The 27517-nt window shown below is 40.4% G+C and overlaps 3 protein-coding genes across 4 annotated transcripts; 1 reads left to right on the top strand and 2 right to left on the bottom strand.

Moving 5' to 3' along the window:
* Positions 1-1287: 1287 nt before the first annotated feature.
* On the top strand, positions 1288-21828 carry LOC130687729 (uncharacterized). 2 transcript variants are annotated; one of them, XM_057510905.2, is made up of 12 exons: positions 1288-1439; positions 4130-4854; positions 7430-7674; positions 8556-8706; positions 13434-13602; positions 15885-16049; positions 16420-16561; positions 17486-17623; positions 18359-18533; positions 18632-18838; positions 19951-20756; positions 21253-21828. In XM_057510905.2, exons 2-12 carry the CDS (start codon positions 4239-4241, stop codon positions 21490-21492), a joined length of 3054 nt encoding a protein of 1017 aa, XP_057366888.1. In that variant the 5' UTR covers positions 1288-1439; positions 4130-4238; the 3' UTR covers positions 21493-21828. The 2 variants fall into 2 exon arrangements, with proteins under 2 accessions (XP_057366888.1, XP_059350862.1); XM_059494879.1 differs by having other exon boundaries at positions 7427-7674.
* On the bottom strand, positions 21777-25574 carry LOC130687764 (intraflagellar transport protein 88 homolog). Its single transcript, XM_057510952.2, has 15 exons — positions 25387-25574; positions 25029-25210; positions 24765-24957; positions 24477-24694; positions 24275-24384; positions 24102-24220; positions 23844-24001; positions 23597-23783; positions 23339-23525; positions 23120-23267; positions 22936-23047; positions 22642-22876; positions 22431-22559; positions 22217-22351; positions 21777-22139 (listed from the first exon to the last, which is right to left on the bottom strand). Exons 1-15 carry the CDS (start codon positions 25534-25536, stop codon positions 22024-22026), a joined length of 2379 nt encoding a protein of 792 aa, XP_057366935.1. The 5' UTR covers positions 25537-25574; the 3' UTR covers positions 21777-22023.
* Positions 25575-25712: 138 nt separating this feature from the next.
* LOC130687760 (NADH dehydrogenase [ubiquinone] 1 beta subcomplex subunit 2, mitochondrial-like) lies at positions 25713-26343 on the bottom strand. The gene is made up of 3 exons (XM_057510948.2): positions 26155-26343; positions 25920-26046; positions 25713-25859 (listed from the first exon to the last, which is right to left on the bottom strand). Exons 1-3 carry the CDS (start codon positions 26250-26252, stop codon positions 25794-25796), a joined length of 291 nt encoding a protein of 96 aa, XP_057366931.1. The 5' UTR covers positions 26253-26343; the 3' UTR covers positions 25713-25793.
* Between the last annotated feature and the right edge of the window lie 1174 nt (positions 26344-27517).

Raw genomic sequence — 27517 nt, 5'->3', positions numbered from 1 at the left:
GGTAGGGTTCGTCTTTATTTCCATTTTTCTCTCGCAGGATTCGGCATATTCTTCTTCTATCGACTGAGAAAATGGCGATCCGTCATTCCTTGTGTTGATTTACGTCAGTAGCTGCCCCAGCCATTGTTGTTCCATTTCTTCAGAATGGAGTCCAACTTTTTGTTTTCCCGCACAAAAACAACAAAATGGCGATCTCTTTTGTACTTGCAACGCCCACGTGCGATCGGGCCAGGGTACGCCGGGACTATACCAATACCATTGAAAATCCATTCATTGCTTGGTATGCGTCAATATTTCAAAACGTTTTCTTGTTTGCTTTTGCTAGTTTTCACAAAAGTTGGCTGTCGTCAAACTTTTCTTGTCCAAAAAGAATGAGATTACATAATAAAATGGGATATGCTCTTGGTAAACATTTTCACCTGGTTAACTCGAAAAAAAAAACTGATGGTAAAGACAAGAAACTTCCATGTGAATAGTGAAAGATTTTCTTGCAAAGCCGTTCGTCGTGTGTGTCATCACGTCGGGAGTCTATTAAGTCTAAAAACATCTGGTGTGCTGGGAGACAGTACATTCGAGAATGATTTCCTATTCATTTAGTTTTTCTTCGACGACGTCTATGCGTCGGATATAACGAAATAAAAGTGGCTATCAGCTTGTAGACCTAGGTAGTTCTGGGGTAATGAAAAGGGTCATACAGCCACGTGGTGAACAAAACTGCGTTTTTAGGGTGGATTGTCGCATGGCTTCAGGGGGTAAAATGATGAAAAATCAATTTTGCTTACCCAGCCTCCTTCTTTTTCGACACGTGGGATGACGAAAACCAATGGCCTTGGAATTGGTCGTTGCTTGGGCAAATCAGTGTCTTCAGAACTACAAAACGTTTCAAAAAAGAACAAACAACACATTTACATAGTTTGCTTGTTGAATATTTAAATTTGAGATATCGCAGAAACAGTGGACGAAAGAATTGATCAAATTAAAGTTGACGATCTTTCGCGAAAGAAGCAGTCGACATGCATTGGCAATCGAATTGGGAGTGGGAAACTGACACACCCGGATGTCACACATAGTAGACTAAGAAAATGTAAATACACTAGGAAATTGAATTTCCTTTTTTTTTTTTTCGTGTGAGCCACGAAAGTTATTATCAAAGTCCCATCCAATGAACGAACTCACACGGGTGACGCACAGAACAAAAAAAAAAGTAGTTTGCAACACAGCAAAAAGAAAAAAAAGGAGGGAACTCTCCCGCCCAGAAGAGAAAAGGAGAAGCCTCGTTCTCCCGCCGTTAGTCGACCGGTAGACGCCGTGCGAGTAACATCGCACGACACCTCGCTCTCTCCATTTATTCTAAAATTGCCACAAAAAAAGAAATTGGTTCGCTGTGTGTTGATACTTTATCGTGGTGTTTTCACGTGCTGTGTGATAAACGTGATCAAGTGAGTATATTTTTGTTTGTTTAAACTTTCAATTGCCGATACGAAATGTGATTCTCATGCGCACGTGTCTCGTAAACTTTAAAGACTTGCACTTCATTTTGTTTCGCCGATAAAAAAACGTTGCAGAATTCAATTGCAGGCCAATCGATCGATAAATAATAGACATTATCTCCTTTTTTTGGGGGGGAGTGGACTCGACGACCTTACCTCTTAATTGGAAATTTTTTGTTACATCCGTTTTGTAATATTAGTGTCATCGTCTTTTATATTCCCTCATTTTCTCCTTCCTTAAGATTCCATTTCTAATAAAAGACGAAAAGAATATATAACCTCATGGGGGGGGGGGTGAGAGATAGAGAAGACAGGTTTAGTCGGTAAATGCAATCATCTCGAGAGTGGTCCTCTTCTCGGCCATCTTTCATTATTCGGAGTTAATGTAGGAATGATTTAGAGGTCAAACTCTTGAGCGTTAACATATTTGAGATAGATTCCTTTGATTACTAAAATTAGGGAAAATGTGAGTGAAAACGAGAAGCTAAACCGGTTTCAATTTGGAAATCGTGAACATTTTCTTTTTTTTTTGTAGCTAATAAAACAATACAGAGCGAGTGTTTTAAAATCTATAAATGGAATTGTATCAGGTGTTCGCCCTCCCAATTAGGTTGTCTAATTGCGAATTTCTAATAAATATCTTGAAAATATTTCTTGCGTCAAGCGCGTATAGCTAGAGGTGGTGTGACGTGAAAGGATGTTGGCAATGATCATAATAGGATCTTAAGTGCTATAAATTCTCCATTTCTTTTTTGGAGATTTTTCCCGCATCGTCATGGCCGTCTGTCTCCCGAGAAAAGCTTATTGTTCAAACGGTTAGGTCTCATCAGCGTTTCCCTCATCTTGTAAAAAGCATTCGTGAAAGACTTTTTTTTTAAACATTCACCGACTCTAAGTAGTAGGCAAGAGACATACGCCATTATTATTTTTGTTACCGAAAAAGCTCCGCACTTTTAGTCTACAAAATTATTAAAATCTTTTAAAATGTACTACCATTTTTCCTCAATTGTCTTGAGAGGTTTTGCTTTCAAATTTCTCTTAACCGAATTGCTTCTAGTTCAGTCTCTTTACATTTAATAATTGGACGTTAAAAAAAAACGATAAATCAGGACATAAAACTCGTAAGACGTTAGATAACGGAAATCTGATGTAACAATCCTAATGATTTCGATATAGTGTTCACTCCGAAAATGCAACTAATAATAGGGACCATCTAGCACATCATTTTCAGTCCACCATATGGGATCGCTCTGTCTCCACGTTAATAATAACTTTGTAAAAAAAAAAAAAAAAAGAATTCAGTTCCACTAAAAAAAAATAGCTTAACGTGCGTGTGTACCGTACAGATAAGTCTATGTTACGTGTCTGTTTTCGAAAGAAAAGCTTTTCGGATGTTTAGCTCTCTATAATAAGGACGGGGGGTTGAACTAATACACTGATGGATTTGGCCATTGCAAGATGGACGATTTGATGAGCTAGACTGAAGGTTGACGTCTGACAAATTGAGGCTAAAGATTGAAATGTGTGTGCGTTTTCGCTTAGCTAGAAGTTGTGTTTTCAAAGGAGAAAGGCAGAGATTTCCGAAATATTTGCTAGAAAAATAACAGAACATTCCGCCGCCGGATATAAATATACAAGGTCTTCTGGATAAATATATGCTTTCTCTCTCTGCAAAGCATAAACATCAATCGAAAGGTCTTATGTAGAACGCCACATAAAGAGAAAGGATTTAGTTTTTTAAATAGCAAAGATCGTGAATGACGAGCTTCTTTTTTTTTCTTTTAAAATCCTCTTGTTTATATACACTCGACATGTTTTCTTGAAATCTTTCTCCCTCTCAAACTATATTGCTATTTAAAGTTAATTCACATCAGAGGTTCCCTAACTTCATATAGCGACTTGTTCGTTTGATAAATACCTCCGAGAGGTTTCCCAACAGGCTCCTTCATCTTGTCGCAAAGTATCTTGCAAGATCGCTGTCCCCTTGTAATACCGGACCTTGATAAATATTATACTTTGGTATATACATTTATTAACCTAGTTCTTATGTGTCTCTATGCGGCGGAATTTTCATCTTTTGTCCTCTGTGCTTGTACAGATCGATATGTAACACCGTCGCCTACAATTTTCAGTAAAAAGGAGCAGAAAAAAAGGCACGTTAGAGAAGACACGTAGCGCATACTAATGAGTTTGCGAAAAGAAAAAACTATTGAGCTGTTGACAATTCAATTTTTTTTTTCTTTAAAGAAAAAAAAACACCCAATTATTCCGCGTCAATCATTTTGTCACGCGGCCTGTTGCACCTTTTCCTATTTTACAGATACTTTAAAGTTTCTATTTTTAAGAAGAAGATTGGAAGCTGAAATGGAAACTATCAATCTGATACGGCCAGTCAGACAGCCAATCTTTGCAGGCCTAGCGTACACTGTAATATATACGAGTATAAGGCACAATAAAAAAAAAACGGAGAGTCGCTCACGCGTGATATTAGATCCGTAGTCGCCATTTTTGGTAGCAAATCATGTCTTTGCAGCCTGTTGTACATAAACGGACCGATCGTAAAACTTGAAATGATTTCACGACATTTGACCCTGTGCTGCACCATCCTTAAAATCTCAAATATTTTCTATTTATTGCAGGAAATGGATTGCAACTGGATAATTAGCAGCGAGATCGTGTCGGACGTTCATCGTCGACGTGAGCCAAAGAAGACGAGGAGCCGTCAGATGGCGTGTTGATGTGTGAAGCATGTCGGCCGATGGATTGGCGGCCGTAGTGAGCGGTGTCGATTTGGCCCTTGTCTCTTGGATGGATGGACCTGTAGTCGACTTGTCCAGTATGAACGTGTCTACTGGCGGCCGGAATAAAAACAAACACGATCAGCAACGCGTTGGCCGCTGTTTGTGTTCGAAAGAAACGACGGCCGCCGTAGAGCCGACGCAGGATGGATCGACATTATTGAAACCGACTTTGAAAAAAGCCCAGCAGTACAGTGCAGCTGGATCGGCCTCCAAAACTTTATCCATCGATCGTCATATTGTTCCACAAGTAGTCGAAGTGGCCAGCCATCGGACCAAACAAGGGCAAGTGTCTCGAACAAATTCTTCGTCTGAAATAGTCAGCCGGACTGGTGGCACTAAGTTGAATCGAGTGGCATCCAACAACACGACCATCGCCAATGTGTCGTCTACCAAGCCGATCCTTTCGCGTAAAAACTGGAACAATACAATTGACGTTAGCGGAGTCGGCGCCGCCCGCCAACAACAACATCAGCCGTCCTGTTTGCGACGTTATGGCAGCCAGCAAAGTTGCAAAAGTGCGACGACATTGCGATCGTACGTTGCCAATTCCAGCACCAGTCGAGGTAAATTCATTCCTTTTTATAATGTGCACATTTTTGTGGGGTTGGGCATCATCGATCGTATACCCCACTCAAATCGGTCCACTTAAGAATAAAAGGCATAGAGTCGGCTGAAGTGGAGCGTGCAAGAGACGCCCGTATATCAGTTGCACCGTGTTTGCCAAACGTAGAGGAAAACATCTTAACTCTGAGAAATAAATCAATAGACGGGTCAGCCTAGAGTCCTATTGTTTTGGGGGGGGGGGGGGGCACCGGTGGTATGAGACGAGTCATAAAATACCCCGCCATCTGTGCGGCCGTTTTTTTTTTTTTTTTTTTTTTTGTCTAATAAGAAACGCTGTATGACGACCAACGTTTGGGTGTGCAAAGTGGTCCGGCATGTCGCCAGAGTTCATCAATTTTTTTTTCCCCCTATTTCTATTTTTCAATCTAACGTACTTATCAGTTAAGAACCTGGGGATATTGCGCAAACTGATGTGTATCGTGCGTCTACCGTGCACAGCTAATAAAAAAAAACTAAATCGGGGCCTGGGAAAAGATTTTTTATTTCTCTTCAGTTGATGTGTTGCTATCAATCATTTGAAGCTCGTGAATTGAAAAAAAAAAAAGAAGAAAGGAAATGGGGAATCTTTTTTTTTTTAAGGACGGCTGAGAAATCGAATTTTATGTGTTGTCTCTCGTTTTAAAGCGATTCTTGTCTGATGGCCTTAAGAAACAAACAAGTAGCAATAACTTTTTGATATCGTTCCACCTAATCCGATTGGGTACTGTTTTTTTTTTTTGTCTTTAAAAGAAATCTCGATGACCATTTTCGTTGGATGTCTTCCCTTGCGTGAATCCCGCCAGAGTTCAATCTAATAAAAGGATAACAATAAAAGAAGACATCATCCAAACTTCAAAAAAAAAAAAAAAAAAATGGTGTCAGTCTTCAAGTCTTTGTCGAGGGCTTTATTGCGATAGTGTTTATACCGTGACTTCCGGTTTTGCATGGCAAAAAAAAAAAACGGATGGACTACCCGTCAAAAAGGAGGGGCAGAACATAAAGCGAATGACGTTTGAAATGAACAATTGAATTTTTATTTTTGATGGTAGAACAGCGTTGCCTAGCTTTTCGGGGTTCTTGTTAAACTTTGCCCAACGACCAATTGAACCCTCTCTCAGCCGAACCTCCTCCTCCCGCACTCTTTTAAACAATTCCCTTTTAGATTTTCGTAAGAGGGGGAAGGGGGGAAGTCTGCTAGACAAGTGGAACGGTCATTGAAAAATAGCGACGATTTGACAACTAAGCTAAAACAAAGACGATATATTTTTTTTTTTTTGCGTCCACAGAAATAGGGTGCGTGAATTCGTGTATTTCTAACGATCGATAGACATGAGGAAAAAAAAATACCTTGGGTGAATCACGTTGCGGTTTTTTTCGTCTGACCAACTCACGCACTAGGTTCCCATCCCCTAATAAGGTTTGCCACCTTTCTGCGTCGGCAAATGACCAGCGCGGCATGCGTGACCGTCACAATTTTCTTCGTGTGTTTTTAAAAAATACGAGACTTAAGAAAAAAGAAAAGAAAAAGACACGCATTCCATTCAGGAAAGATTTTTTTTTTTTGAATGTGGTAGACGTTGCCATTGCTATGTATGGTGTTGATCGGCGATTCTAAATTTTTTTTTTTTTTTTTTTTTTTTTTTTTTTTTTCTTTTTTTTTTTTTCGTGATGGAATATTTTGTCACGGACGCTGTTTTTATATTGGCATTTTCTAAAAGAAAAAAAAAACATTTTTATCGTATTAAAATGGCTAATGAAATATTTAAATAATAAAGTAACCTAATAATTTTTTTAAGAGGAAGGAAAATGTGTTTTGATTAGTAAAATTTGTTGAGTAGATGATTCGATTTGTATGGTCTCCTAAATTAAGTTTTTTTTTTTTCGTCTAACCATCTGCTGTAAGTCCTTTGTTTTCATTAATTTTTTTTTTATAATATTCAAGTCATTCATCAGCTGGAAAGAAATTCATTAAAGCGGGATTGAAAAATGAAGTTTTTATGAATGTGCCCATGATGAAAATCATTTTTTAAAAAATACCATACATCCATCACGGTAAAGAACAGAATGTCTTTTTTTTCTCCTGAAGACAGTTGGAAGGTTATCCTTATCGATCCCATGTGTAATATATCCTTTTCTACACACACACACACACACACACAAGGCGGAAGAAAACTAATTCCAATATCCGGAGCTAGGGGGAAAATTTTTTTTTTCCTCAGCTTATTATCAGATTTTTGTGTGTACACGAGCAGCAACAGCTAACGTTAGACCTACGTCATCGTGGCTCAAAATGATTGGAAACATTATTTGGAAAGAGCCCCCTAAAAAAACACGATGTCTTATCTAAAACAGCTGTAAATAAAAAAAAAAAAAAAAGAGAATGAAATGTTTCATTTTCTATTAGATAAATAGTAATCTTGTATTGTATACATCATTTTGATATGCACTTTCTTTTTTAACGAACGTGTCTCGTAATCTTCACACTTCGGCCTAATCTGGAATCTCAATTTTTTTTTTTATTTTTACGTCCAGCAGGAGGTGCCGCTAAGAATCATCATTGCGGTCGGGCTGGAGGCGATGCGAGCAATACCAGCGGCCATCACAACAATTCCGAAGTGGGAGACGATGGCCTCTCCGGCCTTGGTGGATTGAACGACGACAAGATCTCTGGTGGGCCAGGCCTCAACGAACGCGAACTTTGGAGCTTACATCGAGCCGTTCCAGGGCTCCGGCGTCACGATCCGCGCACGTCAACCATACGACAACATTACTATCCAGAGGTATATATAACCTGATTGTGTGTGTAAATTATGTCATGTTTTTTTTTATTTGCTATTCTTTAAAAAGAAATAATGGGGGGCTTATTTTCGTACCTCATTACGTATACATAAGCACGTAGTGTTAGTTGCAATGTCGGGCATCTTCGAGCTCATTAAAGCAAAGGAAAAGTGAGTTTCCATTCTAAAACAAATAAGAAAAGAAGTTTTCTCGACGTTGTATCTAAACAATTGTTTGAGATTTTATAGGATCGTCTACAAGATTGGCTAAAGCCTTGTCTATCTTGTGGGATTACAACGTTTTTTGTTTGTCTTTTTTTTAGAAAGTTTTTTTTTTTTAGTACAACGTAACGATGTACATGGAAAAAGATTTTTGCCAAAAATCTTTAGTGACACGTCTTTTTTTTAAAACGCATAGAAAATGGCTATTACGTCAATGAGTAGACTGCCCTTTATTCGGTTGAGAAAATGACGTTGCCTTTGAAATGTATTGCACTCAGCATTTTTAAACATTCGTGAAAGTGACAAATATTTTCTGAAAAATCATTTGCTTAAAAAAAAAAAATGAAAAGTTTATTTTAAATTTACCGCTTTTCGCTATTCAACTTTCTCGTCTGCAGTCTGAGAAATGCTCGTGTGGTCATTTTAACCAACAGCAAAATATGTCGAATGTTTGAGGCGGGTTTCTTTCGAATAAGCACCTGCACGTTTTTAATGATTTCATCTGGAGGCATCCGCGCAGTCAAAACCTCCCATGATTTTACCGATTCTTCTTCTTTTTTTTTTTTTTTTTTTGAAATTTTAAACATGTTTTTTTTTTTTTTTTTTTTTGAAATTTTGTTTTTGAAATTTAATGGTTGCGGTTTCTTGTTTTTATGTTACAGGGCGGATGGGGATGGTTAGTGGTCGGCGCTGCTTTTCTGGTCCAGGTGCTGACGACCGGCTTGCAACTGGCCTTCGGAGTGATGGCCGCCCAGATCGCCCGCCATTTTCCTCGTCAGGAGAATTCCGCTGCTGCTCTTCACATGGACGCAGGTCAGTTTGCATTTTTTAAATCCGTCTCCAGCTCGATTCAAATGTCGCCCACCGCAACGCAGTGATTTTGATTGGTTTTATTCAAAAGAAACTTATAAACAAAGGGCGATGGTTTTCCATCTATTGGGAGGATCGGCGTTTGTGGAAGCTATAAACTCAGCATGTGGTGCGTCTTCTCTCTCAATGTAATCTACTCCCTTTCGTTTCTATCAATATCCCCCCCCCCTTTTCATCGACCCCCAATCGCTTCGCATTTATTGTCTGATGGGGGAAACGCGCATCGATTTCTCGCGATGAGACACGTACATTTTCATTGATACCTTGTTTAGTTTTTTTTTTTTTTTTTTTTTTTTTTTTTATTCCCTGGCATTTCCAAGAAATCAGGAGTCGGTTCCAAGACACATAAAAAAGAAAAGGGGATGTTTATCAATGCGTCGTTTTTGTTATGACACAGCTAAACGTGGGTTTATCCCGTCAAGAAAAAAAAATGGGGGTGGCAAAAACACAATGACGTCTGCTATAAAAATCAAGTGTTTCGGGACTCGGACACATTCCGTGAGAACGTTCCAAAAAAAAAAAAAAAAAAAACATTTAAGAGGCCCGTTGAAAGAGAGGCATCCTTGATGTCTACTTGTTGTCTTCCTACCTCTGTCCTGTTGATGAGCGTTTTTTTTTTTCTTCTTAAAAGAAGAGGCGCTAAAGACGTCCTGATCGTTTTCATTGTCTGCCCATTTTTCTCACACTCGTTTCGTAGCCAAATGCTTCCATTACTTTTTACCGTGGACGGCCTCGTTGCCAAAGAAGCCCATCGGTTGTTTAAATCGAGGGATTTTGTATTCTTTTTTTTTCCAGGTGCCAAAAAGAGACGATGATGGAAAAATAATGTGGGTCAAGCGATGACGTCATGTGTGTGTTTGTTGTAATCAGCGTTGATGAGAGACGCGCTTGCTTGTTAAACAAACAATTTCGGGGTTTGGCATAATAAGAATGGTGTTGTTTTTACCTTTCTTGTTTTCCCTATGAATGCGCGCGGAGAAACGCAAACCCGAGTGGCAAGCAAAACGGGGCAAATATTGACTCGCGTCCGCAGGGCATAATGACGTCAGAGCCAAACGACGGCATATCTAGAAATGAACGCGGTTCAAGAAGAAATGGTCGGCATAGCAGTTTGAATGTCAGCAGGAGCTATGAAAAAAAAAAAAAAGAAGCTGGAACAGGTCCAGCTGCCCTTTTTTTTTTTTTTTTTTTTCTTTTCTTTTCTCGTGTTCCATTTGTCTGCTGATGTTGACGAGACAGGACAGAGAATCGACAAAAGCTTTTACGTGTAATTGGAAGCTGTGCAGCAGGACATGCCTTTGTTGCCTGTTGTGTCCCTGCTTTTTATACTCGATAAAAGATATGATGAAGTCAATTGACGATGGACATGCCCACCCTTGCCTCCCAAAAAAAAAAAAAAAATTCTTTTCCCTGTCGAGTGAAGTGGTTATCCTCCGTGAATGTTTCGCCTTGTGTTATCCAACAGACTCTGGCCAATTGACGAAAGTAACCGGTTGAATGACACCCTTTATATTTCCTTTTTTTTTTTTTTTTATATTTCTTTCGTGCGGAAACGAAAGATGTTTGTGCTTTATTTATACGATTTGTTTATAACCTTCAATTCAAAGAAGACGGCCTGTTTTTTTTGTTTTTTTTTTCCGTTTTTCTTGGGCGACACTAAAATAATGAAAAGGGCCAAACTGAATTTTTGAAAAGGGAGACTTACAATAAGGAAGGAATAAGCAAGTCTTTTGACGCGTGCTACGATATTGTTGTTGGGACTCTTGCGTGTCAAACGGCCCTTTTCTTAAACTATAAAAAAAGGGGCCCGGCCCAAGCGCCTTCAGCGTCATTAAAAATTTTTTTTTTAAGTGATACGATTCTTATCTCTTTTTTTTCTTGTCGCGCCCCGCCACAACAGCAATTTTTTTTTAAACGAAATGCGCCAAAAAGACGCATAGGACACGAGAGATGCGCGTAGCCCCCTAATAAAATATGCAAATTCAATTTTTAAATTTTTATTATTAAAGAGAAAGAAAAAAATGTTTATATCCATCGCCTGTAGTCTGTCGCAATAATTCCTATTTCTCAGAAAAAAACGAACAAAAAAACATGGTCTTGATTATTTTAACGAGTGGCTGGAGGTTACAAGTCTAAACGCGTATAATCGCCGTGTAGCAATTCTGGAACGTAAAAACCACCATCGGACCATGTTTTTTTTTTCTTAAGCTACACATTTTTTTTTATATTATTATGTACATTTGTAAATATTATGACTTTGTCCACGCCCTCCAAACGCGCTCCCCATGCAAAAATTGCGCTATTTTATAACGTCCCTAGCTTTTGTTTATCTAATTTGGTTTTTTACACGTTCGCGACTTGTTGGGGATAGCGCAGCGTTTCGCTCATGATCTCAAAACGAAATCAGGTTGATGGCACACACGCTGAATTTTTGAATTTCAAAGACGCGGGTATCGGCTATTGAGGCTCTTTCGCAATCGTGTGTGTGTGTGTGTGTGTGTGTGTGTCTTACCGAGAAATTTACCACCGTCCGAAATTGATTTACAATCGATAACCTCCTGCTGAAATGTGCGCGCGCATTCGTTTTCCTTTGGCTTGCATACGATTACGTACGGGTTATATATATATTTAAAAAAAAAAACAGAATTTCTTTAATTCCTCTTTGTGTTCGTTTAGGGAATCGCATTTCATTTGCGTTTGTTTGTTTTGGGAAAGAGATTTTTTTTTTTATTCGTGAGTTTTATAACAAACACATAGAATGAAAAAAAAAAAATGTTTAACGCGGCTTCTCTTCACAATCATCATAAAATTATCCCATTTTGGGGGGGAAGTTGTTGTCTGAATAGACGCCACATTTTTCTTTTAAAGGGAGGGGGGCGTCCTATCCAATAAGAGAAGAGCACCTCTGAGACTGCAAAGATAGCGATCCAGCCAAAAAAAAAAAAAAAATAAATAAAATAAAATAAATGGGACGACTTGTTGTTGGTGGGTTGTATTGTTATTATTATTATTATGGGCGATTGTCTGTGGGATCGGGACAAGCGACACGATTTCCCACTTTCTTCTCTTCGGATGTAGACTCACATCAATAGCCCCACAGCGTATAATAACAAATTGGTTAACAATGAAGAGGAGAAACAATTTATATATTTTTTTTTTATTTTATTTTTTTTAAAGCTTAACTTTTCCTTTTGGTGAAGAAGGTTCAATAGAAAAACCCATTTGGCTTTTTGGTTGGAGCTCATTTGTTTGCATGCAAATGAGTTGGCTTTCGGCTGCTGAATTATTTCCGAGCTTCTCTTTCCCTAGAAAACGTAACGTATCAGAAAGTTCTCAAAAAAAAAAAGTTGCCTTCTCAAGTCTGACCTGCTGACTGATTTACGACTAGACGGACGTGTATTTGTCATCTCCCCCCCCCCCCCTCCCTCCCAAAAAGAACTTTTTTACCCCGAGAAAATTAAGAGCCATCAGCTGCGCAGCCACAGGTCCCAACACTCACTTTTTTTTTTTAGGACATTGCCAAATATTCTATCCGGGGTGACCTCAAAACTGGAAGGGGGGGGGGACTAGAAATAGACTCGTCATCAATCAACAATTTTTATTTCTTTTTTCATCTTCGAGGACAGTTTGCATGTCATTATTATGTAATCCGGTTGAACGGAATTCCGGCCGATGCCCCCCCCCGGAGCGGTATGCATTTTTTTTTTTGGTGTTGAACACGAATAAATGAATCATGCGCACGTCCCCACCCCTGTAGATCTTTATAGATCTCCACTTGACATGCAATTGCCTTAGACGTTTATTTATTTTTTTAAATATTTTTAAATGTGTAACGTATACCTATTATGTTTGGATGGTGCAAAGGATGATGTTCTCGACGCAACATTTTCTTACGTAGGAGGAGTTTCGAATTCTCAGCTGTTTACGAAAGTCACTCTCCTTCACGATGAAAGATATATCGCCATCGAACGCACCGACGTTCCTTCGCTATACGTAGTGAAAAATAATAAAATGGATGTTCCTCAATGGCGTCGAACTGACCAACCGAAATCCCCGCCGTATACTTTATATCTTAAACCATTTCGTTTTGGAGAGGCTATTTACTCGCACCAAAAAAAGAGAGAGAGAAAAAAAAAAAAAAATACTTGACTGGGTCCATTCTTTTTCATTTTCGGGACTCCATCAGCCATTATGAATGATGAATGGCCCGAAGCTTAGATGGATGGTCTGCCGTGTTTCTTGTTAAAAAAAAAAAAAGCAGACCGCAGAAGTGCCTTGATTGTTCACTGACTACGTGCGTGGGAGATGTATAAATTTTTTTCGTGAGTATGTTTGCGCGCATGCAGTTAAAAGCTGTCACATTCACGCACGCGAAAAGAAGTGCCATTAAGACGTAGCCTCGTCACGTCGAGGAAACAAACCAAGAAATGCTGACATCGCAGTCCGAACTTTGAAATAATTGCCATTGAGTTGGCACTTTGCGAAAGCAGCTGACAGTAGCCAGGGTCTTCGTGTTTTTCTTGTTTTCCGTGGTCTCTTAATTGTGTGTTAAAAATCGTTTTCTTTTCTTTTTTTCTTTTTTTTTTTTTTTTTTTTGTTCCATGTCATTCAACGCGGTCCAATCTGTGCGATACGAAACTCCCGACACGCCGTGAAAATGCGAACGGCAGTATGGATCGGCGTCATCCAGTTGAGTGGAAGCTGGTTGTGGACACCTCTGGTAGTGGCTCTGTGTCGACGCAAGTCGACGCGACTGACGGCCGTCCTGGGAGGCCTCGTCTTAGCGCTGGCCGCACTCTTCGCCTCCTTCGCCCAGCAACTTCACCAAGTCTTCCTCAGGTAATGAAAACATTTTCCTTTTCCCCATTCCATTACGCAATAGAATTCCCAGAGGAGTAAGGAAAACACATTTATCAAATCGTAGCGTTTTGTTTTTTCTATAAATAATTTTATTTTGACAGTTGAGCGTATAAAACTCATCTTTTATAGGAAACTTTAATCGTTAGAGGCCTGTCCAATTGACTCGCATTTCAAAGAGGGACAGCAGCGACATTTTTTTTTTGTTGTTGTTGTGTTTCTGCTTGACGAGAAACAATTTCTCTGAAAGCTTTGCTATCAATTTGCATACGCATTTTTTTTTTCCTAGGTACTTTACTCGAACTGGAAAATGTAAAGGAATTGTAAAAACGCAGCAACAAATTTGAAAGTGATAAACAAAAATTGCAGACGCACAAAAACGAAAAAAAAAAAATAGGAGTTCAGCCGGGAATGTAATAAAAAAGATGGCGATAAAAACTCGAATGGAAATTATCTGAGGGGAAAATGTGACGCGTGTTTATAGAGCAAATAATAGTACAGCATCAATCACGTCGTGAAACATTTATTATTATTTTTTTTTTTTTAAATTCCCTTCCCCCTCAGTGTACATAAGAAATCTGGAAATGTACTTGTTTTTTTTTTTTTAAAGTGAGGGGATCGCTTTAAATATGGAGTAGACTCAACTCGTGTAATATTAAATTTTGAGAAACGTTTTGTGGGTTAAAAAAAAAAAAAAAAAGAAAAAAAAGTTTTGAGTTGGGAACGAAAAGGAGCCACAGCTGGCCGGGGTCACGTCTCGGATTAAAACTTAGGTGGGAAGCGGATAGCGTTTCACGAAATTGTTTGGCAATATATATTTGGATTTTTTTGTTAGAAAATGTCTTTATGAAACTGGGGTCCTCACGTTTATTATCACAAAAACCTCTTGTAAAATCAATTTTGAACAATCTGAACAACGTTTGCCACCAATAGGCTTCAATGTTCGTTAATACTCCCTTTGACATATTTAAAAATCTATTTTTACACAACAGTCTAGGAGGAAAAAAAAAAAGATGCATAATTGAGTTGCACGCGTTTTATTTATTTCTTTTTCCTCGCAGAAAACAAAAAAGAGAAACACTCGTTTTTTTTCTTTTTTGTTCTCGAAGGACGAACAAATCAAAATACACGTAGCGCTAGGAGACGGGCAGATGGAGGATGACAAATCGATTTCACGCGCGCGCGCGCGCGTGCGTGCGTCTTCTCTCCCGCTTTACTTGCGGGACCCGAACGGCTAGCGATTTTTGGGCTGACGTCTGTTTTATTTCACATTATTTATCTTCTCTTTTTTGGAGTTGTCTTCTGTTTTCAGGGGGGGGGGGGGGGGGGTTTGAAACGACGTTTGTGATCGTTGGCAAAAAACAAAAAAAAACAAAAAATTTCACGTACCGACTTTTTTTTTTTACCTTTTGAAAAACGAACTTGCCGATACCGGGAACTCGTTTTTTTTTTTTTTTTTTTTGCCCCGACTGTCTGCCGCCACGTTGAAACAAAAAATAAAAAAGAGAGTTCGCCCATTTTTAAAACAAAAAAGCGAAGAGCGTGAATTATTGGAAAAGAACGGGAAAAGGTGGACACGGTTGAACGCGTTGCCTTCTGTAAAAATACGTTGGTGAAGTGTTTGTTAGCAATTTTTGGGGTTGTTGTGTTACGTCGGCAGATGTGGGATGAGAATTTTGTAACGCGTGATGCAAAATAGGGGGGAAGGAGGGAAGGGGAGTTGTCGTGGGCAATGGAGCGTGAAAACGATTTCTACTGCGAGATGCGCTGCACGCGGCAATGACGCCAGCCAACGGCTCGTTTCCGTGCCTCGTTGAAAAGAGGAGTTTTGCAAACATGACACTGTGGGCCACATCGAAGATGCCTTGCGGCTAACGTAACGTGTCTCTAAACATGTTCCCGAAAGGATAAACGCAACCGCAAAAGGGAGGCAGGGGGGGACGACTCTACAACTAAATTGCGTGCGGAGGGAGTTATCCAAATTGTGGGGTCTGACTCATTTTTTTTTTTTTTTTTTTCTGTTAAAAGTGGCATCTTCTGAATTGCATTTCTAACGACTAATAACTCATCCGCTATGAATAGGGCAGGGAGGTAATGAGGCCCGTTACAAGGGGGCCACCCAAGTCTTCAAGACAGAGAGTCAGGATCGATTGTTTCTTTTCCTCTTTGCAACTCTTTAAATGTATACGCTTATATCTTTAAGAAAAGAATTCTTTCTCATTTTTTTGTTTTTTGTTTTTTTTTTGTTGTGAATATCGTTACAGTTACGGAGCCTTAATGAGCATCGCCATAGCCTTGGTGAGGGAATCTTCTGCCCTGATGGTGGGTCAATATTTCAAACGACGGCGCGATTTTGTCGAAATCGTCGTCCAAATAGGAGCCGGCATTGGAGTCATCCTCTTCTCCGTTTTCTTCAAGGAAGCGCTCGGGTTAGTTTCTCTTTATGGCAAGGAAAAAAAAAAAAAAAAAGACGCCATATCTTTACGGCCATTGTTTTCAGCCTGTGTCTATTTTTTACGCAAATAAAACTTTTGACTTGCAGGGAGAAACGAGATAAAGCAGCCACGCGCGTTTCGCTTTTGTTTTCCCTTGTCTTCCAGGTGTTTTTGCTTCGTTCTTGACTAATGAGCGCAACCGCTGATGCGGTTGTTCATTACCAATTGTTTTACAAATAATCAAAGAATTTTTCCTGTAAAGAAATGCAGCCACCAGCATTATTTTTTTGTAAACATTTGAGTAACGTGTGTGTTTGTTGTACCGTTTGTATTTATCTTTGTCTTTTACGATTTGTTCTCTTAGTCAGATGGGCTGGCGTCTGGGTCTACAAGCGGCGACCGGTCTGCTGCTGTCGGCCTTCTTTCTGGGCACCTTCTACCGTTCGGCCAGTCTGTACCACCCGCAAAGGAGGGCCATCCTTCATCTGAAGACACAGCGCAAAAAAGTAATGTTTCTACTCTCTCTTTTTTTTGTTTTTTTCTTTTAAATTTAGCGGGAGCCAACTTTTTTTTTTTAATTAGTTCCTTTGGGGGCTATTGTACTTGCGTGAGAACTCGTCAGTCGAGCGTTGACATATCGTGTGAGTCAAATGTTTGCACTAGCAAACAAGGAGGAGGGAAAAAAGAATGTGAAGAATTTAGATTTAATGAGGGTTTCCTGGGTTTGAACGCCAAAGTGAGCAATACATTATTGTCTGAATTTGGGGAATGGGAAAAACAAATATCAGGAGGGGGGGGGGGGCAGACATATAGAAATGTGTGGAGTTGGTGTGTCGCCGGAAACACGCGTAGTTTATTACTGAAATTAACGAATAATTGCGGTGGAAAAAGAGAAATTCCTTTGAAAATAAAATATTGGTATTTTTCTCAACGTGAAATTAATCTCAAAAAAAAAAAAAAAAAAAAAAAAATGTTTTGCGGTTAAAAAAAAAAAAAACTAGGGTAAAGAAATATAAATGTAGAGTTTCGTCAAGTGACGCTCTGCTGGAGAGCAACGAAAAATTGGGCAACGATTCTTCGTGGTTTCCGGCCATTAGACTTTTTGCCTATGTGATTCATGTCTTTTTCGTGTTGTCTCTAATTTATCGTCCGATCGAAATGTTCGTGAGGTTCTGGTCCACGGAGGTCGAAGGTTCTCCCAAAACAAAAAATGCCAAAAGCTATTTAATATTTTGGAAAGAGAGGGGAGTATTTTTTTTATTTTATTTTATTTTATTATTTTTTTTTTTTTGGGGGGGGGGGGGGGGGGGGGGGTACTTTATTTATCGGCTATGTCTTGACAAGGTAGAGAAAATTCAAATCAACTAATTTTGTTACCGGTCTTTTATTATTTTCCTTATTTGTTTCTTTTTGCGGTCTCACGATGACAGGTCAAAGTCAAAGGAAAACCGAGCAACGACCGGCCGCCCTATTTCGACTTCTCCGTTCTGCGGCTCAAGAGCCTCCGCATGATCCTTTTGTCGTCGGGAATCGGAGCCATCGGCGCCTACACTCCACTGTTTTATCTGGTAATCAATAAAATGGGACCCGTACTTTCTATCTTTAAAAAATTTAAAAAAAAAAGTAGACAGTCCAAGAAACTCGAAATTTGATGACTCAAACACACGAATATGATAAAATCCCCAGTACGTTTTTTTTTTTTTATAATATTCGCACGCGAATATATTAATATAGTACGCAGTTTAATATTCCTAAAACGTGGGGCACTTGTTATGCTAACATTTTCGGCTGCCAGTCACCTGCAGTGACAAGATAAAAAGCTCTTAGTTTGTAACAATGCCATTGGCCATGCTAAGCCGCGGTACGTTTGAAGGCAACGAGTTCGTTCGGGAATTTCACGTGTCTTCAGAATTGAATTTTTCTTTTTAAACAGATGCTCACGAAAGGCCGACATTGTAATAACATTCAAGTCTCGCACTTTCTCAAAAGTTCGAAAGAAAAAAACAAACAAACAAAACAAGCAAGAGGGTGCGCATCAACATCAAACAAACAGTTAATTAACTGGCGCTGCTATTATTAAAGTAGCCTGTCTTTGCTGTTAATGCCCTCCGGCTGTATACGCTGTACTGGACACTCACGAATTCTAATATAGTCCCGAAGCGGAAGATATTGCGCGTACGTCACGCACCGTTGAAAGAGAACAAACAAAATTGTGTGTGCGTGTGTCCGTCTTTTGCCCGTTGATTGTTTCTTTAGATGAGAATATGACGATGTATTTATCTATATATATACACCATTTACAGGCGTTGCAAGGAGAAGAAGACGGTTTGGAGGCCAGCGATTTGTTGCTGATTCACACATTCATGGGATTGGCCATGGCGGCCGGCACAGTCATCGTCGGTCTCATAGTCCTCAGGCCCAGCCCCCAATGCCTCATTTCACTGCAGTATCTATGCCAGGCCACACTCTACGGAATAGGTAAAGTTGACCATTACAATAAAAAAAAATGTATTTTTTTTTATACGATCATGACAGCCCAACATCCTCCTTTTTTTTTTTATCTTTCTATGACGCAGGCCTCTCGCAGCTGACTTTAGCTACGGTCAACGGTTACCATGGCTACGTCCTCTTTGCTTGGCTGTACGGATTTTGTTTAGGTGGTTACCAGTACGCCGTGCATCAGTACACGCTCGACAGAGTTCGTGCCAGGCAATTCGCCCGAGGATGGAGTCTCGTTCTGGCCGTCCGCTCTCTACCAAGTCTCTTTGGTATTCCCATAGCAGGTTAGCATCTATTGTTACTAGACGTTGAGCGGAAAGAAAGGAACGTTGTGCACAGTCTTTTGCGTAGGATTTTTTTTTTTTTTTTATTCGTTTTTGAGTGACAAGTCAAGATAGAAATCAAGTAACGCAGTCACTTTTTGGCCCCCACTTCGCATGATCCAGTTGATGGAACACGGCAAAGGGTAATGATGGTCTAGTGCTTTCCCTGCCCGATTTGGATTGCGTAACATCACATAGAAACGCTAATGGCCTACGCCACTCAACTTGTCGACCCTGTTTTACAGGAAAAGAAAAATGGACGTCATGACGTCTGCATGCGATCTTTTAAGTAAATTTAATTGAAATTTATTTTTTTTAAAGTTGGGATAGGCGTTTCACGCTGATGAGAATTGTAGTCACGCTGGACGATGTCGACGCAATCGAGTTGCGATGGCTGAAGACAATTCGCATACGGTTTATGCGTTTAATTGTTAAAGATAATGACATCAGCGTTACGGCGATAGATCTCATAAAGCCATTATAATAATAGAAGTTTTCTTTTTTTTTTTTTTTGGCCGTTGGCAATTCTGTTTGTCCGTCCAGAAAATGAAATACCCAACAGGGAGATAGAGTTGAAAAAAAAAGCACATCATTACGAGTCTGGAACGTCCGTCCCGACAAAGAGAAATGTCGGCGATATTCCAATTGTCGTGAAAGGACCAAAAACGAGAATAAAAACCGCAAAAGGGAATATAATAACAATAATAGTAAACTGTTTCTGAAGATGAGAAAATAGACTATTTGAGCTAAGTCATTAGGTCTGTAATTTCCCATGAAAACTCGGCACATTCACTCGCGCCCTATGATGTCCTTTCTCTCTCTCTCTCTCTCTCTCTTTTGTACCTAATAACTTCCGTATGATAAACGCAGTTGCGCACACCATTCACAACTGACTTTATTATGTAGCGATACAATGGCGTTTTGAATTTAGCGGAACGGCCGAAAAAAAAAAAGAAAACTCGGCTTTTTATTTCAATAGCACACACACACACACACACACTCGATTTATGTGCGTTTTGCAAAGTCGTTGAGAATTTATATGCGAATGGGTTCAGTAATTTTCTTATTGACAGGTTACATCAATCAAAGTACTCCGCGGGCGGGGTATTACTTTTCCTTCACTTTCACCGTCATCGGAGCGTCGCTGCTCTTCCTCTCCAAGATGTATCGACGGGCAGCGCCGCCCAATTTGTTCCTGGGCAGGCGTTCCTCTCCGCCGTCTTTTCATCATCGGTCGTCGGATGGTGGCGCCGGAAGCGGCGTAAGCGGCACTCTGAAAGATGCGAGAGACAAGTGCAGTCAGGAGCCATTGATTTACCGTTCGGGGTCGAGTCAGACGAGCAACGGCAACGCCCAGCAAGTGCAGACGGCCCATGCGGCGATACGGACGGTGCACCAGGATGTATGTACCTGTCCGCACCCTCCGCCTCCTCCGCCACCTGCAATGGGCGATCAAGATCCAATGAAATTGCCCAAGAATTTCGGACGCCGCATCGCTCTCAAACTGGGCCTTCACACGATTCCGTGGAAGCGCAATCCAATTACGGATTTCTTCTCCGCACCTGGGACGGACGCTAATATGCAGTCGGCTGCTGGGCAGCGTTTCCATCGTCACGACTCTGCCGCCTGCCCGCTCAAGCAATCCACTTCAAATCCGGGCTATCCGTTCGATATCGAATGGGATGCCGAGTATTGGAACGGATGTCTAGGCAGCTGCAATCACTTGGCCATGGAGGGCGAATGCGACATTTGCCACAGTTGCGCTGATTGTGGCTTGCCTCTCGACGACGACGATGAAGACTACATCGACGACGACTGCCAACTTCATTCGGCCACGCAACTACCCGACGCCATTGATATACCAGAACTTCCTCCAGAGGTACGCCATTTTGTTTTTCTTTCAACCACCCCACGTTTTCTCATTCCCCACTCATCAAATCTTTACTCATCCGCAACAAGCCCGTGCGGATGGCAAGTTCCGTTCTACCGTTTGAAAGTAGTGACTAGCATAAGAACACGACCTGCAGTTCAGATAGTAGGAAAGGGCGGTTTTATGGACACCAAAAAAAGAAGAGACTAGTGTCAATACAAATGACGCCAGCCCTTTTATTATTAAACTAAAAGTTTGAACATTGCACACACAAGTAATCCCATGCATCTTTGCAATAACTAAAAGTTTACTTCCTTCTTTTATTTTTAGTTTCGAAAAGCCTAGGCGGTTAATGAAGCCGTTGGGTGAAGTTGACTTTACCCTTCGAAAAGCTTGGACTTGTTTATGAGCTTTGATTCATTCCCGTCCTCTAAAAGTTAGCACGGGGGGGGGTGTTGGAACGGAATTGATTTTATATACTATATATACATACATTCGGGAACAGGTCAAGAGGTATCGGATGCTGAAGTGTTCGCTGCGGGAAATGAGCCTCAGCGACCCGGAACTTCTTCAAAAGGCTGGTACTTGTGACGGCCGTGGTGGCCATGACGACTATGTTCACTATCGCGAACAAGGCATCCCTCGGCTGCCGCCTAAATTGCTGCGACGTCAGAACACGTGGCACGACGTCAGCGTCCTCACGCGTGATGTCGACGTGATTGAACAAATCACAACTTCAGTGTGATTCGAAGAAGAACAGTATTACGTACCAAAATTCGTTTAAATGGATCCTGTAAACGTTTCCCTCCCTTTCCTATGTCTGACTGTAAACTCCTGCCCAAAACGGTATTTATTTTTGATTTTTTAAAGAAATTAGTTTTTAGTTAACTGTACCAGTCGATAAATTATGCGTCATACTTTACACAGAAAGAGACATTTGAAAAAAAAAAAAATAAGGAACTATATATGAACAATTTACCAGTAATAATGAAATTAGCGAAAAAGATTTTGTTGTCCTTTCTATTTTTTTGTTGTAAATTTGTACAGCGCCATGCAAGTACACGAGACGTTCCAGCGTAAATGTCTTGACGCATAAAAGACAAAAAAAAACTTACCAGAAACCCCTTAAAACATCGAAGCGGGCGATTGGACAACCAATGGTACGAAAAACAAATTACTCAGAGTGTCTACATTATAACAGAGACATCTTTTTTTCCCTAGATTACATAATCACGTGAGTGCGCTGCTGCCCGTTTCTCTTTTTTTTTTTTCTTCTTCACAGAGGCAACAGATCGCTGCCTACATCCAGATCATCTGTTTCGACATTCATCAGCCGCCGGCTAGTTCTAGGACGATCATGTAACGGACCCAGTTGATCCTGGTAACTCGTATCTGCTCCAATTGAAAAGCGTACAATTTTCTTTTTCTTTTGAATCAATAGGGAAATGTAAGCTGCATTCAATTCTTACCGACGGGAGTAGTTTGATACAAATGAGTTGATTTCGAAAGTGATTCCGCTGAAGTCGGTTGGCTTTTTAGCGTTGCGTCTACTCCGCTCGCAGCCGAACTCAGTCCTGAACCTCGTCCGCTACTGTAGGTCACGCCTAGAACATAGAAAACTGTGATCAGCAGCAGAAAAAAAAGAAAAGATCGTCAATCATTTCGTTTGATAACACATCGTACTTGTGCCAGTTCGCTTATTCTCCTGCATCGTTTCGTTCTGGCTGTGCTCCAATTTACGTAAATCGGATGCATAGTCTCCAGCCTCTTTCAACCCGAGATCGGTGCATAACCGGATCAAAGCTCTCAAACCTATACGATAGGGGGGGGGGGGTTGAATATCATCCGCTGTTATTAGATCGTAAAAATATTGAAATGGGAATATGCGCGTTACATTCGATATTTTCGGGAAATTTGGAACGGGTACTCTTCAAAATTTGCAGAGCTTTATGATAGTTTCCAACTCGTTGTGTGCAGCTCGCCACTGCCAACTGCCATTGAACTTCATTAGGGCGCATTTGTGCTGCACGTTCGTACAACGAAATCGCTTTCTCCGGGACGTGCATCTCCGTGTAATAGGCCGCCAACCACCGAATCACTTCCAAATTCGATGGATAGTGACGATACGACTGAGAGAAAGATGGCGTTTGTAATCATTAAAAGTAATGCTGCTACATGTAATCCTTACATCCGAATAGTACTGAAAAGCCTGTTGCCTGTCTCCTAGACGATCAAAAGTTTCTCCCAATTTCTGTAGGATGCCTTCATCCGACGGCACAACCGTATGAACTTGCAAATACCTAAAAGATAAGAAAAGGATTTTTGTTCTTCTTCCTTAGCGCTGGCTTTGAAAGCACGAGAGCTGTTTTCACCATTCGACAGCTTGTTCATCATTGCCGAGCTCCTCGTTAAGATTAGCTATCTGGAACAGGACCTCGGGCTGGTGACGCAGCACCGTTTGCAATTTGACGAACTGCTCCATGCTCTTTTCAAGCTGGCTGGTTGATCGATACGTCAGACCTAAATAAAAAAAAAAGTAATGCCCATTCTTTTGAAACTGTCTGAAAAAGTTTAAAATGCGCCTTTCATACCGAGATTGTATAATGCTTCAACACAAGCAGCGTCATTATCCAACGCGCAGAGAAAAAAATCTTTGGCTTTGTTCAAATCCGAACGTCGCAGAGAACAGTTGCCTAAGCAGACAAAAGCAGCTGCGTTGTAAGGATCCGAATCTCGAGCTATTTCGGCATATTTCTCGGCGCTTGCAACATCACCTTGCTGAATCACATAGTTAGGAAAAAGCCAATTCGTTTAAAAAAAGATTCGATTTAAATTAAGCATCGCGTTACCAGGTAATAAATTGTCGACAGGTTGACGGCTGCGTTGGTAGCCATTTTATTCGCGCGTTTTTCAAAACTTCTCAACGTTTCAGTAGCTTGCGCCACATCCTTCTGGCGTAACAAGAGTACGGCTTTATTGATCTCCAAATCGTCGGCTAGATGGTTGTGGGTTGACTCTTTGATAGCCTCAACGCACCTGGACATAAATCAGCGTGTTTTTTTATTGGGTATTCCGATGGAATAAATTAGAACGCACCATTGGTAGCCCACCGTGAAGGTATCTTCGATCACAGGAGAGATTAACTTGGCAGCCATCAGTATGCATCTTTCACCTTCAAATTTGGCCTGGCGCTCCAAACGGTGCAAGGAATCATTATTCAAAGCTTCTCGCAAAGAATTCCATTGGGCGTCACCCTAAACCAACATCATTTATTCATTCCAGCAAAAAGAGAATGTTAAGTGTGTGAGAGCACGAGATTGTTCAAATTCTACTATCGTAGAGCATCTTATTTACCTCCGGCACGAGTTTCTCGAAATCATCCAACTCTGCATGGACATCCAACAAGCGCAGAAACGCTTTCCGCATATTTTCGCGATCTGCCAATGCGTAGTAACTGAGAACCATGTGCAAACCTTGAATGCGACGATATTAGTTTTACTTTGCCCAAATCAGATAATAAATATTACCCGTTTTGAAATCGGGTTTTTCTTGCATAACAAATTCAAAACTAGTACAGGCATCATTGTACTGTCCCATTTTTATGAATAGCAAACCGATGTTTTGCATGATTTTTGTCCTGCGAGATTCGTTTGGCGACAGTAAATGGTTTGTCATTATAGCAAACATGTGCATACGAAAAGATAATTTGCTGAACCATTCTCGAATCACCTTAGTGTTGTGAAATGGGCTGGAACTTGATCCAATGCCATCCGATACTGCTTCAATGCAAGGGCATACTGTCCGAGCCGGAAATGCAAATTAGCAATATTGAGACGTAACCGGCCGATGTTGGCGAATGTACGATTTTTAATCAACTGTTGGTAGGACGACATTGCTTCAGAAAACAAACCGTTGGCAACATACTGATTAGCGAGATTGAATAACACCTGTTCGTAGAAGAGACAATAAACGAAAACCATTTTTGTAAATAAATCAAAGAACGCGTCAGTAGCATACCATGAAAGCCAAATCATTGTTTGATTCTCCCATTCCAGATTGTTCTTTTTGTCGAATAAGACTTTTTTCTTTGTTAACTGCTTCTTTGGCCTTATCCAGTGCCACTCTGAATTCTTCCTTACTATTTGCGAGGATGGATTCTTCCACAATTCGGTGAATGCTGCTCTCCAGCATCTTCATTTGTTTTTCTGGACTATAAATCAGGATAATAAACCAGTAGGGTAAGTTCAATTAATACAAAAACATAGAAGAAACTTTGTGTACGGATCAACAGTTTTCGGTTCTGTAAAAGGTGTTGTTACTCTTCCTGACTGGTTCAACGGATCATAGGTCTGATTGGCTGTTGTTATCCTTGAAGAGGTATATCCAGCACCACGAATGGCAGTGATTGGCCTGGCAACTGCAGGTGTATTTGCTCCATGGGATGCTGTAACACCTCTTGATTGCTGTTAATATAAAAAAAAACAATGCCCAATGAAGGCACATAAGAGTGTTCGAATTGGTATAACTAGTGTCAACAGTGAAATGGAGTCTCGTGCATTGGTAATTGCAATAGCCGAATAATATCAATTGAAAAATAACTAATAAACAGTTTTACAAAGTATTTTAAACATGCATCTACCTGCATCTGTATCATTGACTGTTGCTGTTTTACATCTCTGGAAAGAGAGTCTTGTATAAGACTGGAAGTATTCAATGTAGGATGGAACTCATTAAATCCTGAATAAAGATCATCTTCTTCATCATATGCTGTTAGGTTATATTTATCCATTTTTAAAGTAGGATCACTTGGTTACTTGACACTTGAATCCTCTGAAGTTGCAAGCACATGAAGCACACCACAACAAATAATCACCATAGCAACCATCTAATTAATTCCCATAAGATTGAGAATCAGACAATATTTCCATGCATTCTTAAGCTTTATAAATGTTTTAAAGACAAAAATTTTTCTTTAAATTTATTTTCTGCTACCGACCGCCTGATTTTACATTGTACATCAAACCTGAAATGTTAACTCTATCCAAGTTACTCGTCAGGAATCCCAAGTTCTGCATTTGTCCATTTTGAAGGATCAGGATATGGAAAATCACCCTGGAAATAAGTGTCATTTAACTAAAGCTTACCTCTGCAATGGGATTTATCTATAATTACCAAAATATGTTCTGGCTCATGCCATAGATGAATCAAGATCCAATACCACATAACTGCCCCCACCAATTCGGCAGCCATATGATGCTTCTTTGGAAGAAGTTGATGTCCTGAGGAGCGATAAACCCACCTACAAGTAAACCAAATTTTGATATCTACCATAATTTTGGCTACTGTCTTCTAAAGACAGTTGCTGTGTAGTGACTGAAATGCAGATTCAATAAAAAAGGTAACTTACGTTCCTGAATTTCTGACTGGTGTCGTAATGATGGGTTTGATTAAAGGCCTGATCATTTTGGCATTTTTCTGCAACAAAATCTGTAAACCTCGGTTCATTTTTAATCCAAAAACAAATTACAAAACTAAAGTTGTAACAGTTACGAGCCTTTGCTTCTCTCAGCTGTCGAGCAGACAACCCGTTACGACAAAAAAGGAAAAAAACATTTGCTTGCAAAGTTGCCGATTTCATTTTGTTTCATGAACATCTAAATTAATTCGTCTATTTCAAAATTCATCTTTGTGTGTAAAATGTTTCTGTAATTCTAAATTGTTCATAGTTTAAGTATGTTGGTGATTCCCAAAGATCTGCCCCACGAAGAATAAGAGACTTGGCGAGGTCGATGAGCGGAACTCTGGCGGCGAGTTTGTAAGTTTTCAATCAAATGCCAAAATCAAAATGGCAACTTGCACGCTTCATTTCCCTAATTGTAGGAGTGGGTAGCGCTCTCTGCTCCTACAGAAGAGTCAAAATCAGGAATCCGAGGGCAAAGAGAAGAATTTTTGAAACTTACGGAGGTCAAGGGAACTGAGACTTTTAAATGGGACATGGAGAATGATGTGAATATGCTCATTTTTTCTTCCATGTGCTTCTAATGTGGCAAAATGCCTTACCCACTGAATAGAGGCGTCATGACGTGATAGTATCAAGACGTGATTCCAAGAGAATATCCCGAAGGAAACATGTGGCATTGAAGAGGCCCTCCTGAAGCAAACTGCTGGGACTCATTGCAACCCAACCACGAATAGCAATGAATGCAATTCGGATTGTATTTTGTGGACAAATAACTTTACCGGCTTGCCAGTGGTTTGCTGGGAGATCAGTGTGCGTTGTGTTTCAAAGTGTTTCATGATTCCTCCATATTTATGGGCCATCTTTTTCATGCTCATGGCGGACAAGGGAGTGACCGATGAGACGTTTAGTGAGGCAAGTGACCTGTTCTGGATCTTTTGGAATGTCCAAGATGGAAAGTACTGGGCCCATTTTGCGAATGGCCTGTGATGCCGGTGCTCGCGTTCAATCAGTGCAAGTTCTCTTGGAGTTGGTAAAAAAGCGAAATACCAGTTCAAAGTTGTGCGTCCTGCCTTGGCTCACATTGTGTGCATTGGTGTAGACAGTGCGTCCCTCCCAATTCTACAAGAAGAACAAAGATAAAGAACCATGCAACCTAGAGACAATGAAGTGCATCCGGAAGGAAGGATCGCCGACTTCTGATGCCTTCCTGGTCCCCCCTGTCCTCAAATTTCACGACTCGTGTCGTGGGCCGTGTTTTCTGATGACGGCGAACTCGGTTCAGTGAATCCAAGTGCAACTCACGACATCC

The sequence above is a fragment of the Daphnia carinata genome, chromosome 4 (genome assembly GCF_022539665.2).
Source record: "Daphnia carinata strain CSIRO-1 chromosome 4, CSIRO_AGI_Dcar_HiC_V3, whole genome shotgun sequence".
NCBI classification, from domain to species: domain Eukaryota; kingdom Metazoa; phylum Arthropoda; class Branchiopoda; order Diplostraca; family Daphniidae; genus Daphnia; species Daphnia carinata.
This window is presented reverse-complemented; position numbering and strand designations above follow the sequence as displayed.